The sequence below is a fragment of the Mya arenaria genome, chromosome 7, assembly GCF_026914265.1.
Source record: "Mya arenaria isolate MELC-2E11 chromosome 7, ASM2691426v1".
NCBI classification, from domain to species: Eukaryota; Metazoa; Mollusca; class Bivalvia; order Myida; family Myidae; genus Mya; species Mya arenaria.
The window spans coordinates 14,772,900-14,790,960 of NC_069128.1; the positions used below are offsets into that span (position 1 = coordinate 14,772,900).

Sequence of the window (18,061 nt, forward strand, 5' to 3'; positions counted from 1 at the left end):
GATGTTATCACGTGTTATTACCAAGTTAGGTTAGCTTATATATTCCGTCGGTATTGGGTAAGCCTTCGTAGCACAGTGGATACTTCACTGGACTGCAATTTTGGCGACACCGGCTCGAACCCGGTCTCCGACTCGATTTGTTTTAACATTTTGGTATTATTTTGTTGCAAAGTTCTGATCCAACAAAAAGTATTTAATCTCCGAGATAATTATGATTGTTTTCAGGACTGAATAGTATAACAACTAAAACTGATGTGCCTTACTTAGCCTTAACCAAAGTATATTCTTCTGACTATTTAAGATAAAAAAAACATAAGGGCATTCTATGCAAAAGGGACCATCTAATCGACATTCGTATTGCACGGTCGGTTTTTCCAATTGAAAAGTTATGTACGAATATTACTTACTTCTAAAGAATTTTCGTAATTTGATCGCGTCATTCAGCAGTTTAATGGAAGTGTTTCGATCTTGCAAATATATCTTTTTCAATTCGCTTAGTAACATTAACAAATCTTAAACTAAAAACTTAACGATACTTAGTCGCGCGCTCGTTTGTACGATGATCAGATTATATATTAGAAACTAAATAGCTAACGAATTGTGTAAATCGAAGGCCTATGTTCACACATGCACATCGGTTACTATAAACACAGCGTTCATCTATTAGTTGTGTTTTATTAACATGATGATATATTAATTTGCGGTTTTGCGCGCACTAACATGTATAAAGCGAAACACTGAACATCGTAATCTTTTCATAAATAAAACGTTTTTAATTTGCTAAGTGGAGAACAATTTTCAAGCGCGATTTTCTTACAAAAATTACAGATATAAAGTTGGATGTACCTTTCAGTGAATTGCAACCTTAATAGTGTCTATGACATGATAAGCAATGACTATGACGTCTGTCTGTCACACGAGTGTAGGACAATAAGGTCATGCACATGAGTGAAACGTTTATAGAAGTGATAAGGCGCTGACCCTAAGGTTTTATAAACGCTTAAATATTTTATGTCGACTACGCAACTATACTTACAAAAACCATCTCGACTTGCAAATTCATCAGTTTTTTTAATTGATGTTGAAATGCCTATACAATGTTTTTAAAGGTTTAAAGTGCCTTTTCGCCTATTTTGGTAAATTCTTGAACACATTGGGAGGCATAGTGTTTTTGCAGTTTGCACTTTAGTAATGTATGGTATCGAAATATATTATTTCTGACAATTAAAAAAAGAAAATGAGATTTTATTTCAGTTAAACGTCTTTTATTTTCTAGTATATCGTTTATGAATGGAAAACAATAAAACTATAACATTTGTCAGTGATATTTAACTGAATGAAATATAACAATATTCAATATAAAACGGATTTTGCCTAGATATGAGACATAACCATTCCACTGTTCAAGTTAATTCATTGTCTTATTATGTTACAATGACATTAAAGATAACGTAACATAGACATACTATAAAATAACTGTAAGGCAATTTTAGAAAAGGTCAACATGAATTTGAACTTTTGTCACGATTTCAGGTGTGTCATATGCATTCAATCTCTGTTAATGACACAATTGCAACTATACATGTATTGGTCTTTGTGGCTTATGAAAGGTTAAAAAGTGCATATTGAATTGCACCGTTGCGAATATAATGTCTTATAATATGCAATTGCCTTAAACCATCTCGACTGTATTTCATTCATATTTCACTATAGCCTAAAATATGGAAGTTTTAGTGCAGTACACGAATTTTCCTTATTGGCTTTAATTAAACTAGAAATCAGCTCTTCAAAATGATGGAGGCAGAGTTTCTGATACAATTGTCAATGTTAACAACCGAGGATGCTTATAGTTTAGTTATGATGAGCTGACTTATATTTCGGAACTTAAAGGAGTAATTCATAATATATGTTACTCCCAGGTTACGTTGAACTCAGTGACTATAACTTAATATTCAAGCATCATACGCTGTAATTTATTAAAACCAACATGATTGTGACTATGTAAATACAAACTCAGAAGCTGTAACAATATATCGCTGACATGGCGATTGGTATCTATATTAACTAAGTGTTCCGGTATTCTGAGCTAGACTTAGAATATTATTTGGATATGTATACATATTAAATTCACCCATTATATAACCATACTTCATAAAGACCAGATGGTTGGAGAATCTCCTTAGCAATTTTTCGAATTATTCTCAACACTATAAATTTAAGACTGTTATATAGCATTTACGATTCAGTTATCTTGCTTCACTAAAAGAGGTTTTAAGAAATATTTCACCAGTCACCATACAAAGGGAACTTGCCTAACTTTCCATAATTTAAAGCCAAAATATTTGTGGACTGCTTCACATTCAACACCAATTTACAGAACTTGTGGTCTCTTTCTATCGCGTCCGAATTAATTTAACTCAAGACTTCAGAACCATAGTTAAGCACTAATTATATGTTTGCGTCAACTATATGAAACATTACACTTATTGCAGCTTTTATATAACGCACTAGCACCATCAATAAATGAAGAGATCGCAACCCATTTCCATTTAAAGTTTTTTGTAGCTTGCAGAAATGAAACACCACTAGTAAACACAACTCTTAGATTATTGGAAGAGCTAACAATTTCCACTTCCTTGATATCATAAAGCTTTTTATCCTTAATCCCCAATCTTCAACCTTTCCTGAAAACCACAACCTTATGTTTTATCTAGGTAAACGTTAAAGAAAAAGTTAGAGAACTCAGCAGCAAATAAATTGAAACATAATCAGTTTTACTACCGACGTCCAGGTTTTCTTGTAAATGTATTTCAATATCATTTAAGAAAAGAGAAACAAATATCGTCGAGGTTATCTTCCCTTGAAACGAGCCAATGTTACTATTAAAAATCTGATTATGTTCCCAAGTGTATTACATAAACTTTCACACCTCATAATACATTGATTTCACTATGGCCAAAACTCTACCATCGATTCCCAACTTTATAAATTTTTACCAGAGCCTTTTTTAGCAATGCAATCGTAAGCTTTTTTATAATCAATAAGTCAATAGTTCAACTTTTTTTTCCTTTCAGACTGCTTTTAAAATCAATGCTTGCAAATTTAAAAAAAAAACATGGTCCGCAGTACTGTTCTTATTTTTAAACCCAAACTGATCATATGTATATACATTGTTTTTCTCCGCCCACGCTTTTATTCTTTTTTATATAAAAGTAAACTTTTCAAAAACAGCCGGTAAGAGTTATTACCCTGTAGATATAAGGATCTGATTGATTACCCTGTTTATGGATTGGGATTACAACACCAGATGCCCAAGAATCAAATGTTACATTACTTTCTTAATCTCTATCAAACTGACCATCAAAGTCATAACAGTTATCATTATCACGAGATTCAACACCTGACATGAGGTTACTTAAACAGTCTGAAATTCTTCGTTGGTGATACTGTCGGTACCATTTGCCATTTTCTATGGTTTAAATATTTTTTGTTAAATACATTTAAAGACCTCCGACACTGAAACTTTTAGTCTTTCTTCGTGTTATACAAAGATGCTCTATCAATATCAATATCAGAATGAGTGGGAATAAATGACACACTGCATGTTTATAATCGTTATATTTATGTTGACACATACGCAAAACCAATCCTGTTTTTTTTTTTTAATTTCCATTCTGGAATCCGACATTACGTTTTTAGATGATTTACGAAATACTTATATCCGTGATCACATAACAGAGTTGATATCGATCTATCTACATACCCCTTCCCGCTAATCTCAGATTTATCTCTTACAAAATAAATGTTCACAGCAGAGACCCGGTTTAACTAGAATTAGGAGTTGTTTAACATGTGTTACCGACTAAGTTACACATCATTACATACGTTGGTCGCAGTTTGTTCCAGTGTAGTTTGGGTCACACTGGCACACGTGACTGTTCGGGCCTGAAAAACATGTTCCGTGAACGCATGGGCTGCTGCTGCATTGGTCGGCCTCTTGAATAACAAACATATGTTCAATTTACATAACTGCAATGATTAGGATTTGAAATAGTTCTAAAAACCTTTGAGCAGAATCTGAGTATAATCTAAAAAGTTAGTTTTATGGAGCAAAATGTAATAACATATTATAATTCTAGCATTCAGATGATATAATCCACAACGACCATAACGAAACAAATAATCAAATATCGGGAAAATTATGAACTATTTATATCAAATGTCGAGAGAATAACTCGATCCAAAAATATACAAAGCGGTCAAATGTATACACAAATCGAGCCAAAAAAAATTATTATTAGCTTGAAGTGCTAAAACATCAGAAACACATGACGACATTAAAAATCGATAAATTTGCTACATTAATGTGTTGACTAATAACACTCAGCGAACGCCGAAGCTCGTCTTTTGTTTGTTATTGTTGTTTTTTCCAGACGAACAAGGGCCATAATTCGCCAGTTATTAAAACTCGGTTGATATACATTGCTTTACAGGGACGTATTTGTTTTGGTACCGTATAAACCAATTTCCATTGAACCTGGTTAACATTTGGTGAATAATTGCCGAGGTTGATGTACGACAAACGATTAAGCCACGGCCGCCAGCACCAAGGCAATAACCTAATTATACGAAACAGACTTGCTTGAACACACTTTGGGATACAAACTAACATTTGTGACACAACATGAGATCTTGGGCCCAAATGAGGTATCTAGGCGAAAGTGAGTTATTTTCATATTCACAAAGCTTATTCTTTTTCCAACCCAATTTTTTTTGAGAATATCATGCATTTCTTACCTGACACTTCAGCAAAAGACAGAAAATGCTTTAAAATTATTTTTTATTGGAAAAAAAAGTTAATTGCGTGACGTCAAATATGAAAACGAGGATACCTCATCTGGACCCAAAATCACAGAGTGCGTCACATTTTTTGTTTTCCAAACGTGTTTTCATTGCACAGTGAAAAATTAACACAATTAAAAACAAAACTTTTTAAAGTATTTGAAATTGCATCAGATATATTTATTTATCAATAATTTCGATATAAGCATTATTGAACACTATATATTAAACGAGTCGCTTAAAGCATAAATGATCTTGATGATGATCAAATTCATTCATTGAAAATGTTGTTTTTCTAATGCTACTCATGAAAACAACATAAATTAAATAGTACTCTAATAAAATATTGTATGAATAAGTCACTTCTTCAAAATACAACACCTTACTCACAAAGCTGAAAGAACGTAATGGCTCTGCTTGTCAAGGGAGACCACTACGTAGGAATCAAACACCGTAGGAACATTCAATTTGAAGTTTTGTAAACAATAAAAATGATTGCGTACATTTGAAATGACCCGATAAACTTAGAGTATGCCACATATAAATTCGATATTTTCAATTTAGAACAAAAGATGACAAATAAAGAAATATTGAATTTAGCGCTTACTTTGACTGCAGGTCTTTCCAATGAAGCCCTTTGAGCACACACACGTGAAGTCATTGTTACTGTGATAACAAACGCCGTTAACACAGGGGTTAGAACTACAGGGGTCCGTTCCTGAAAAATAAATGTTGCAGGGGCAAGATATAGATTGGTGCAAGGACAAAACTTGGTGAAATGTTGGCAACATCAAGGATGCGTCAGGATATGTCTTAGTAAGATAAGATTTAGATGCAATTGAGAACTATTTGATTCGGCATTTTCATCTGTTTCAATCAATATCGCTGAGGTATTGTATCAGAATAACGTACTGCATGGTGTAAACAATTGTTCAAACTGTTAACATTTCTTCACAAACTTGAAGATTTCATCTAAAATGTAAATCGTATGTGCACAGCGGCCCATTTTTTGTAAAAGCCCGCCATAAAACATATGCTATGAGTCAATGTTTTCATATGTCTATTATATTTTTTTATTTAAAAACACATATCGCATGTGGAGAATATACACATCGCGGCCAGGACATGGTCAAAATATATCATACAAATGCGGTATTTTCTATACGGCTTACGCCTGAAGAAGAATTTCAACCACTGGCGTAGCTCGAGGCTTTTTTGCCTTAGATACAGCGGAAAACGCACCTACGGACAACAATGACACTTCGCCGAGGGAGAATGTCCCAAAAATACTGGTCATATGAGGTCGCTTCTGCACATCTAGATCGCTCATGGCCTTGCAAATTATGGATTTTCGGTTTTAAATCGTTTTTACTGTTATCATAATTTTATAATTATTGTTAACTTATTGTCTGTGTCGCTGTTGATAAAACATCAAAACCTTAGTGTCATTTAAGGTATCCGATGCACACATTAGCTTAACAATTGTTACGCCGTTAAAAATTATGTTAAAAGTTTGATGCTTGACGACCTCATGAAATGAGTTTTTCATTCAAAATGGTATTCGATACTAATTACAATAATGAAAGAAATAACAACTCTAAAATACATTGTTGGTGAAGTTACTGCAATTTGTTATTTTGTTCTTAATTTCCTCTGAAATCGACAATGAATGGCCTGTGTTGCAGTATTTCAAGGACTAAAAAGTACTTTTTGCAATATAGTATGCTTTTTTATATTTTACATGTCACATTTCACCTATTGAAACCAAATACCAAAGTGATACGAGGTCAACAGGCATTTAAAATTAAAATAAATGTATGAAGTGCTTCTTCAACTAGGCCTAGATTTAAAATCTTTCATCAGCATGTTCTTGTTAATGGAAGCGTTTCCGATCGATTGCAAATCTGTCGAATGATATTTTGTTATTTGTTACTACGCTGCTTGTTATATCAATGACTAGGTACAGGAGCAACGATCAGTTAAAACTCAGGGGGAAACAACTGCACCTAACCCTTCATATCGGACATCCAGGTTATAACAAACTGTTTATGAATAAGCTAACATCCATCAACCAACTCATTTAACACATATATATATAATTCAAACTGTTTACATGTGTATGCAAAAATGAATATTACGATAAAGTGAGGTAGTAAGTCCTGTGTTCTATAATAACCCACCAGTGGCGCAGGTTGTTCCCGTGTACCCTTGTGAACATTGACAGTAGAATGTGCTTCCGCTAGAAAGACATGACCCGTGCATACATGGATCTGGCTTGCAGGGATCAGGCGACGTAACAACTGAAGGGGTAACTGATGTCATGTGGACAAGACGTCATGTTAATAGAATAAGCAAATAACTGGCATAGTGAAAGCAATCTAATTTTAAATGTCAACTGGTAACGTTTATTTATAATAATCTGAAAACTTTTGTACTGTTGAAGGCCGTTTAGAAACATTAAATATAGTTTCAAATGTGCATTTTACTTTCATGAAATGTTGTTAAATAATTCTTTGATGATTTCGTTTCTAAATATAGCAAAATGAAACAAAATGCAATAAACCATGGAAGTGTTTGCGATCGATGGCAAATCTGTCGAATGATATTTTGTTATTGTAGCTACGCTGCTTTTTATATCAATGACTAGGCACAGGAGCAACGATCAGTTAAAAACTCAGGGGGAAACAACTGCACCTAACCCTTCATATCGGACATCCAGGTTATAACAAACTGTTTATGAATAAGCTAACATCCATAAACCAACTCATATAACATATACAAACCATCCAGTTGTTCAATGAAACATTTTGTGATAATATGTTTAAGCATACGATTCGGGTTAATAATATGATTCAAATTTTAAGATCTAAACGATTAAAACATGATAGAAATGACATATATATATACATGTATAATTCAAACTGTTTACATGTGTATGCAAAAAAGAATATTACGATAAAGTGAGGTAGTTAGTCTTGTGTTCTATAATAACCTACCTGTGGCACAGGTTGTTCCCGTGTACCCTTGTGAACATTGACAGTAGGATGTGCTTCCGCTAGAAAAACATGACCCGTGCACACATGGATCTGGCTTGCAGGGATCAGGCGACGTAACAACTGAAGGGGTAACTGATGCCATGTGGACAAGTCGTCATGTTAATAGAATAAGCAAATAACTGGCATAGTGAAAGCAATCTAATTTTAAATGTCAACTGGTAACGTTTATTTATAATAATCTGAAAACTTTTGTACTGTTGAAGGCCGTTTAGAAACATTGAAATATAGTTTCAAATGTGCATTTTACTTTCATGAAATGTTGTTAAATAATTCTTTGAAGATTTCGTTTCTAAATATAGCAAAATGAAACAAAATGCAATAAACCATGGAAGCGTTTGCGATCGATGGCAAATCTGTCGAATGATATTTTGTTATTGTAGCTACGCTGCTTTTTATATCAATGACTAGGTACAGGAGCAACGATCAGTTAAAAACTCAGGGGGAAACAACTGCACCTAACCCTTCATATCGGACATCCAGGTTATAACAAACTGTTTATTAATAAGCTAACATCCATAAACCAACTCATATAACATATAGAAACTATCCAGTTGTTCAATGAAACATTTTGTGATAAAATGTTTAAGCATACGATTCGGGTTAATAATATGATTCAAATTTTAAGATCTAAAATATATATATATATATATATATATATATATATATGTATATATATATATATATATATATATATATATATATATATATATATATATATATATATATATATATATATATATATATATATATATATATACATGTATAATTCAAACTGTTTACATGTGTATGCAAAAATGAATATTACGATAAAGTGAGGTAGTATGTCCTGTGTTCTATAATAACCTACCTGTGGCACAGGTTGTTCCCGTGTACCCTTGTGAACATTGACAGTAGGATGTGCTTCCGCTAGAAAAACATGACCCGTGCACACATGGATCTGGCTTGCAGGGATCAGGCGACGTAACAACTGAAGCGGTAACTGATGTCATGTGGACAAGTCGTCATGTTAATAGAATAAGCAAATAACTGGCATAATGAAAGCAATCTAATTTTAAATGTCAACTGGTAACGTTTATTTATTATAATCTGAAAACTTTTGTACTGTTGAAGGCCGTTTAGAGACATTGAAATATAGTTTCAAATGTACATTTTAATTTCATGAAATGTTGTTAAATAATTCTTTGATGATTTTGTTTCTAAATATAGCAAAATGAAACAAAATGCAATAAACGAAAATAAAAAGTTTACCCACAAGGTTATCCGGAACTATTAACCGCATACAGAGTTATTGCCCGATGATTTGTATATTAGTCATAAGAGTCATGTAATAAGATTAAAAAACAAGGGTTACCATAGCGATCAAGCAACTAATATAAATGGAAATATTTCTTCTTTATAACAATCATTTTACTTTAGTTTTGCTTTATCCATAATTTAATTCCGAAACCATAGTCTAACTTAAGATAAAGCAAGACTTAAACCATGATTGCAGTTCGGCCCTGTAAAGCCGCTTTGACACGCGATGCACGACCTCCTATGGTCTATCTATATACATATACTAAGCAACAAACAGAACACAGGCACTGGAAGTTTTATACAAGCAATGACTCTTAGCTTTAATCAATGATTGGGCATTAGTGTATCGATTTTTGGTTGCAAAGATCTAACAACGGTTTCTCCATAAACCATAAAACATGGCGAAATACATTTTACATTTAGAACATGTTCAAAAAAAAAATGATTGCACGTTTTAACATATATGATTATTTCTATAGCTCCAAAATTCACATCCATAAAATAGAATTGATTTTACGACTTTTAAGGTTATGCACAACTAAATCTTTTTCTTATACATCGTTGACCACATCATTGTACATAGTATATGTTACATCGATCCTTGTTTGTAAGTCAATCGACAAACATAAAACACTTATAGTTTTTTATATAAATATTGATATAATATATTATATGGTCTCAAACTCATACTCAAGACGTTCATGCAAAAAAGACCCAGCAGTTTCAGAGATAATAATTGTATTGTCAGCTCACGCAAGTATATATTTTTTAGAAGTTTATTGCGAGATAAAAACAGACAATTTATAAGCATCTTTAATTCAGACATATTGTCTTCCCTCGAACTCTTGGTATAAAACCGGCTTTAAGTTTGAATGTCATACTATATTATATTTTCCGGGCATTTTCACGTTCCTGATTAAACCACGCTTTTAAAAATTTCTTAATGGTAAGTGTTTTCCATTATAAATAAGACAACGTGGTGGTGGTAGTGGTTGTGGTGGTGGTGTTAGTGGTGGTGGTTATGATGGGGGTGGTGGTGGTGGGGATAATAATTTTAACTTAAAGTAGAATGATTTGATCATTTGGCTATAAGAGTAAATCATATTTTATCCCTAGACAGCTAAAAATCGTATTGTGGCTGTTCTGCTTACAGACTACATTCAAGACCAGTTTGAAAATTATTATCATGCTTTATACCCTGCATAGCGAATTAGAATTGCTGCTTTAATTGTTTCGGTAATAAGTTCATAATGATAATTTTAGCTTAGCAATACATATTACGTTAGAAGTTTGTTTAGTAGGTTATAAAATCACAACATTTAAAGGCATTGATCATTGTTTTGTTATAAAAATGTCCCTTTAAAACACTCGCCCTACAACATACCGATTTGATCACAGTCATCACCAATCCAGCCCTGGTGACAGACGCACTTGTAAAGGCTGATAGGACCCTGGTAACATGAACCATGCAGGCAGGGGCTAGGGTTGCAGGGGTCTGAAATAAGAGCAACTGAATCATATAGGTATCAGGAATGTTAAAACTAAGTATTTAATCGGTGTGTGAATCAGTTTGTCTAATCAAGTGAGGTTATCATGCTATCAGTGTTCTTAGAAGAAAGAGTCTTGTCCAATCCATAAATCATGGGTCTTACAACATTGAGTCTAAATCCGTCAAAAAACAGGTCTGGAGACAAAGTTGTAACATGTCTACATATTTTAAATTCCGTATTTCATTGTTTAATATTCTTGTTTCTTCCGAAGTGTCCTGGGTTCTTTAAAATAAGCTTTGTTTTTCCTCAATGCTGTATTAAGAACGTATTTATCAGGTTTTGTTATAATGATCTAGACGTTTCGCTAAATTTAATGATTAAAATATATCAGATATATTTATAAATTTGAGAAGAAGGTTTTAAAAAATTAAATGTGTGTTCTGGAACATTATTATTTGGTATTTGGAAATCTTCTCTGATCACTGGTTTTTGAAATTACAAGTTTCTTGGAAATTGTTATGTCATTAGGTGTAAGGACATTTCAAAATCCGTGAATATTTTCTATGAATTTTTTGACATAGAAGATTTCTTTTGTAAAACTAAAAGTGCATAATTGTTCGTTTTGTTTTTAAGCGTTTTGGTGGTTTCCCTTATCTGCTGCCATTTGTGATCGTGTTTAACTAGACAAGATCACAGCCAGCTAATCACACAGTATTAATTGTCTACACCAGTCAAGTAATCGGGTGTCTGAAACAGTCAGGTAATCAGTGGTAAAACAGTGTTCTCTAAACAGACCAGTAGAAAGAGGTTTGATAACAGAATGTCTAAATCATTCAGTTATTAAGGAGCCTAACTTATTACGATTTTAAAGAGTAACGTTTACGATGCTCTGAATATTTAAGATAATCATGAATCTTATTTCAAATTGCCACATTGACTGAATCAGTCAGGCAATCAGGTGTCTGAAAACATTGTGTCTGAAATAAATAATAAGGTTTTAAACATCAAACAATTGACAATTACATATTGCACGTTGCTGGAGAGCAGCAAAGACGTGTCAATAACGTGGTACGCGTGGCTGGATAGCAGCAAAGACGTGTCAATAACGTGGTACATGTGGCTGGATAGCAGAAAAGACGTGTCAATAACGTGGTACACGTGGCTGGAGAGCAGCAATGACGTGTCAATAACGTTGTACACGTGGATGAAGAGCAGCAAAGGCGTGACTATAACGTGGTACACGTGGCTGGAGAGCAGCAAAGGTGTGACAATAACGTTGTACACGTGGCTGGAGAGCAGCAAAGGTGTGACAATAATGTGGTACACGTGGCCGGGGAGCAGCAAAGGCGTGACAATAACGTTGTACACGTAGCTTGAGAGCAGTAAAGACGTGACAATAACGTTGTACACGTGGCTGGAGAGCAGCAAAGGCGTGACAATAACGTGGTACACGTGGCTGGAGAGCAGCAAAGGTTTGACAATAACGTTGTACACGTGGCTAGAAAGCAGCAAGGGTGTGACAATAACGTGGTACACGTGGCTAGAAAGCAGCAAGGGTGTGAAAATAACGTTGTACACGTGGCTAGAAAGCAGCAAATGTGGTAAACGTGGCTGGAGAGCAGCAAGGGTGTGACAATAACGTGGTACACGTGGCAAAAAAGCAGCAAAGGCGTTACAATCACGTGGTACATGTGGCTAGAAAGCAGCAAGGGTGTGACAATAACGTGGAACACGTGGCTGGAGAGCAGCAAAGGTGTGACAATAACGTTGAACACGTGGCTAGAAGGCAGCAAGGGTGTGACAATAACGTGGTACACCTAGCTAGAAAGCAGCAAAGGCGTGACAATAACGTGGTACATGTGGCTAGAAAGCAGCAAGGGTGTGACAATCACGTGGTACACGTGGCTAGAAAGCAGCAAGGGTGTGACAATAACGTGAACACGTGGCTGGAGAGCAGCAAAGGTGTGACAATAACGTTGAACACGTGGCTAGAAGGCAGCAAGGGTGTGACAATTACGTGGTACACGTGGCTAGAAAGCAGCAAGGGTGTGACAATAACGTTGTACACGTGGCTAGAAAGCAGCAAGGGTGTGACAATAACGTTGGACACGTGGCTAGAAAGCAGCAAGGGTGTGACAATAACTTTGTAAACGTGGCTGTAGAGCAGCAAAGGTGTGACAATAACGTGGTACACGTGGCTAGAAAGCAGCAGGGGTGTGACAATAACGTGGTACACGTGGCTAGAAAGCAGCAAGGGTGTGACAATAACGTGGAACACGTGGCTGGAGAGCAGCAAAGGTGTGACAATAACGTTGTACCCGTGGCTAGAAAGCAGCAAGGGCGTGACAATAACGTGGTACACGTGGCTAGAAATCAGCAAGGGAGACAATAACGTTGCATACGTGGCAAGAAAGCAGCAAGGGTGTGACAATAACGTGGTTCACGTGGCTAGAAATCAGCAAGGGTGTAACAATAACGTGGTACACGTGGCTAGAGAGCAGCAAGGGAGACAATAACGTTGTACACGTGGCTAGAAAACAGCAAAGGTGTGGCAATAACGTGGTACACGTGGCTTGAGAGCAGCAAAGGTGTGACAATAAAGTGGTACACGTGGCTAGAAAGCAGCAAGGGTGTGACAATAACGTGGTTCACGTGGCTAGAATGCAGCAAGGGTGTAACAATAACGTGGTACACGTGGCTAGAGAGCAGCAAGGGAGACAATAACGTTGTACATGTGGCTAGAAAACAGCAAAGGTGTGGCAATAACGTGGTACACGTGGCTTGAGAGCAGCAAAGGTGTGACAATAACGTTGTACACGTGGCCCGAGAGCAGCAAAGGCGTGACAATAACGTGGTACACGTGGCCCGAGAGCAGCAACTGTGTGACAATAACGTTGTACACGTGGCTGGAAAGCAGCAAAGGCGTGACAACAACGTGGTACACGTGACCGGGGAGCATCAAAGGCGTGACAATAACGTCGTACACGTGGCTGGAGAGCAGCAAAAGTGTGACAATAACGTGGTACACGTGGCCGGGAAGCAGCAAAGGCGTGACAATAACGTTGTATACGTGGCTGGAGAGCAGCAAATGCGTCACAATAACGTTGTACACGTGGCTGGAGAGCAGGAAATGTGTGACAATAACGTTGTACACGTGGCCGGAGAGCAGCAAAGGCGTGACAATAACGTGGTGCATGTGGCTGGAGAGCAGCAAAGGCGTGACAATAGCGTTGTACACGTGGCTGAAGAGCAGCAAAGGCGAGACAATAACGTGGTACACGTAGCCGGGGAGCAGCAAAGGCGTGACAATAACGTGGTACATGTGGTTGGAGAGCAGCAAAGGCGAGACAATAACGTGGTACACGTGGCCGGGGAGCAGCAAAGGCGTGACAATAACGTTGTACACGTGGCTGGAGAGCAGCAAAGGTTTGACAATAACGTGGTTCACGTGGCTAAAGTTCAGCCAAGAAGTGACAATACTGTTACAGTGTCTGAAGCATACTAGTAATAAGGTGTCTTAAAACAGTGATAATCTGACATAATAGTATACTTAACATTAATGCGACCCTTTGTTGCAAGGTTCGTGTTTCACTGTATTTTAAAACAAATCAAGATGTCATTGGTCCGTGAAATACTTTTGGCTGTTCCGTACCGCGTACGTCATAAAAATGATGAGTGCGGCTTTGCGCTTTTCATAACGGCGTAGAATAATTGTGCATTGTTTGTTTTGTTCACAAGTGCGTTATTAATGAAGCTATAATGGTAATATAAATTTATGTTATAATATTTGACAATTGAAACATGACATTGCTGGCCATACGACTTTTTCACGGACTGGACAGTCGGACTGAAATTATTTTAGACCGAAGAGAAGCGACGGATTAGGTGCCAAAATTCGATCAGGTAAACAGGTCCTCAAAATCGGCCAGGTAATCAGGTGGCCAAAATGATAAGGTAATCTGATGCCAAACATCGGTCATGCAATCTGGTACCCCAAGGCGTTCATGTAAACAGCATTATTCCCAATAACCATCCATTATCGGTATTGTTATGATGGGTATGTAACATTAGCCTAAAAAGTAGCCGCTGGTTCGAAATAACAGTACAGGCGCTTTTTGCAGAAAAGCATATTTACACAATTGAAAATGAATGAATGCAAGCTTAAACTTTTGAAATATATTTTCGAACAAGAAGCTGAATTCTGCTGTACGGTGGTGTTATGTATGCATTTACTCTGGCTAATAAAGGTACGTGGTATCTAAATGCAATCTGTAATTTAAATTGAATTTTTCAACATGGAATGTTTTCGCGAGTCCTTTAAGAAGTACAATTGTTACCTGCACTTGATCCTGTTATGATGGCCGACGACAATACCGCCAATGCTGTATAGAGAACGACAGGAAATGATACACCTCGAAAAGCCATGCTCACAAAAAGAAGATATTACCCTTCCTCTTTTTAGAGTAATTGCTAATGCTTGCACAGTGATGACCTGAGTTAAATGTGTATCTGTTTGCCTTATCTTTCAATGTGTGTCTCATAATGCCCTTTACGAACTGGAACGCTTCAAGTTGAATTTTAACGTAGGCTGATAAGAGTCGATTCACTGAGGGATTCACAGTGGTTATAGTAGATATTGATATTTGTTACATCAACAAGTTTCATGGAATCTATATTTTATTTGTATGTTTTTGTTTCTCTTATTTAACACCTTAGCCATCAATCAATCAAAATCGTCTTTAATCAACTACATGTATTACGTATGTGACGAGATACAGAGACAACTGTGGTACCAATACTAGACAATTGAAGACAATATAATTATGCTTGAACCCGCTCAATATCGAACAAACTCGGCCAAAATCAACAAAACTCGGCTTATAAGAGATTCCTCCGTTTTCATTGGCTACATTACTCGCCTAATATGGGATTTGAGAAATGGGCCATTTTCATTGGCTGTCGAAAATCGCCTAATATGAAAAATATGCTAGAAATTATCTTTAAAGGTAGACATTTTGTTTCCCGTTCCGATTGTTTTGAAAATTTTGTGCTTTGTATAAACCTATTTGGAATACTTGAACCTATTAAATGATTGAACGAAATTTTACGGTTTGATATTACAGTGGTATTTAGCCCGTTGGTGGATTTTACGACTATGTGGTGTCTTTCAACTTACTTTAATATCGTTGTGTACACACCGGTCTTACTGACCTGTGTGAAAGCACTCTAAGCATGATGGGAACGCACTACTTTTTCAAGATGGCGGCTTAAACACGGAAGTGTCAAAATGATAAAATTGTAAAGCGAAAAACAATTCAATTTAAACGCCGTTTGTGTGATCTACTGCAGATATTGATAATAAGCGAATAGAGAGTTACGAAGGGCGGATAAATGCAGATTTTAATCAGAATTATTGTTTATATGATAAAACAAAGTCAGGCAATGACAGTTATGTAGGAAAGACTGCTATGTGCAAGAAAACACTCTGAACTTAAGACTGATTTTGAAAAAAAAAGAAAAAAAAAGAATCCCTACCTCCCCTTCCTAGAAATTTTGGGAAGGTTACCCTAAACAAACATTTTTTTTTGGCCTTATACAAATACAGAATGAGCCGTTTATATACTTATACTTCTGGTTTAGACCCAGGGGTAAAATTCAGGATATAATTAAAAAGTTATGTAATTTATTAAGTAATTGTCCAAGGGGACCTGCTAAGCATACACTGACAAATGAAACATTTTATCTACAGAAATTACCATTCAAGTATCATGTGTGCTTCATCAATAGCTATGCAGGAAATAATTCCCTCTCTTTCCATTGCACTCAATAGACGGGTTCCATTATCATTGCTAAGTAGTGCTTCTGGATGTGCGTATATCAATGTGTATTTCCCTTTAATAATGTCATCTAGAGGCACATTAACAATACTTTGTCCCTGTTGAACAGTGTCTTCATCATCAGAATTGTCGTCATCGGCTGCGGCCTGACCACTTTGGCAATTATAGTCCAACCAGCACGCATTAATTCCTTGTTTGCTCATTGAATGTATTTGATCCATCATGATGCTGTTCAACGGTGTCAATATTAAGCAAACAGAAGAAACAAGGTCATACTTTGCTTTTAACACAAATGGGGCCACTTGAAAAATCAAACTTTTCCCATATCCGGTTGGCAAAATAGCCATCACATCATGTTTACTTAAAACATGCATCAAACATTCCCTCTGACAGTCTTTCAGTGGTTTTACAAACCCAATTTCCTTAAACACGCGTGTTATTATTTCGTCCATTGTTAGATAAAAACCGAAAGTGAAAGTACATAGTTTTAAATATCTGAATAAAATAATAGTAACACGGTCGAACTTTTAATTGTATCTTGAATTTTAAGACCACTGAAGAATAAGTAAAACATTTTTAATCACTTGAAAAAGATATTATGTGTTTTATTAAAAAATCGCCATCCCTACGCGGACTACTTTATGTCGGAGTCTTTTTTACCCGAAATGGGGGTGAGTAATGCGTCGTAAGACACAGGTCTATTTTTGAGACCGGTGTGTACACATTGACTTTAATATACCAAGTAGCATAAGTTACTTGGGACAATTACCTCTCCTTAAGGTATATGCGTAACCCGTATATTCGTCTAAGAAAGTGGCTTATTACCTTCAACTACAGCAAGCATGCTCCTGGTCTAATGCCTCGGATTCGTCTCCCTTCTTCCAGGTATTGGTTCCCGGATATCTCCCTTGGACTAATCTACTAGCTGGGTACCAGTACCCAGCGATAACACAACCATTATGATTTTGTACACCGACAAAATGGACGACGAAGGTGAAACATTTGACGTTTTGGCAAACGATTTACGAAATTAGGACGAAAAGACATGATTCCTTACAATGTACAGTGCTTTATTCAAGTATGTGCAAAGGATGCATGTCAAAACAGCAAAGTCAAGTCTAGAAAGGCAGACACCATTAATGAATAAGGGATAGAACGGCCTCACTGTGAACTAAAGGTAAGTTATAAGAATGTTTTTAGCCAAAATGGTAATAGTTAATTAATAGAATACTTATTAATAAGGTGATTTGATATTGGCCCAGTTATTTGTCATCGGTCAGCTCTATTTCCCTGCGCCCTTTTGGGCTCAGGCACATACAGCTAACCTCGGACAAATAACTAGGCCAATATGAAATCACCTATTTAATAACATTATAGTATTCCCTCCTGATAGGAAATATGCATACATATGTACAAATATACAAGCATTTCAAGGAAACATATCAGTAATTTGTAATTTAAAATGAAAATAACGTATAACCATATATAGTCAAGATTAGGGGTATCATCATCATACAACAGTATAATATTTGTGTAACAA

General features: G+C 35.9%; 1 protein-coding gene across 7 annotated transcripts in view; it reads right to left on the minus strand.

Moving 5' to 3' along the window:
• Positions 1-18,061, minus strand: part of LOC128239984 (neurogenic locus notch homolog protein 1-like) — a 103,520-nt gene that overhangs the window by 12,107 nt on the left and 73,352 nt on the right. For 2 of the 7 annotated variants that reach the window (XM_052956465.1, XM_052956460.1), the window contains 5 exons: positions 8,746-8,877; positions 7,839-7,970; positions 7,023-7,154; positions 5,450-5,560; positions 3,886-3,996 (listed from right to left, as the gene is read on the minus strand). In XM_052956465.1, the coding sequence (XP_052812425.1) occupies positions 3,886-3,996; positions 5,450-5,560; positions 7,023-7,154; positions 7,839-7,970; positions 8,746-8,877 (618 nt within the window). Of the gene's footprint in view, positions 1-3,885; positions 3,997-5,449; positions 5,561-7,022; positions 7,155-7,838; positions 7,971-8,745; positions 8,878-10,578; positions 10,690-15,021; positions 15,178-18,061 lie in introns of those variants that run through there. The other 5 variants (XM_052956467.1, XM_052956462.1, XM_052956464.1 and 2 more) reach the window with 5 other exon arrangements.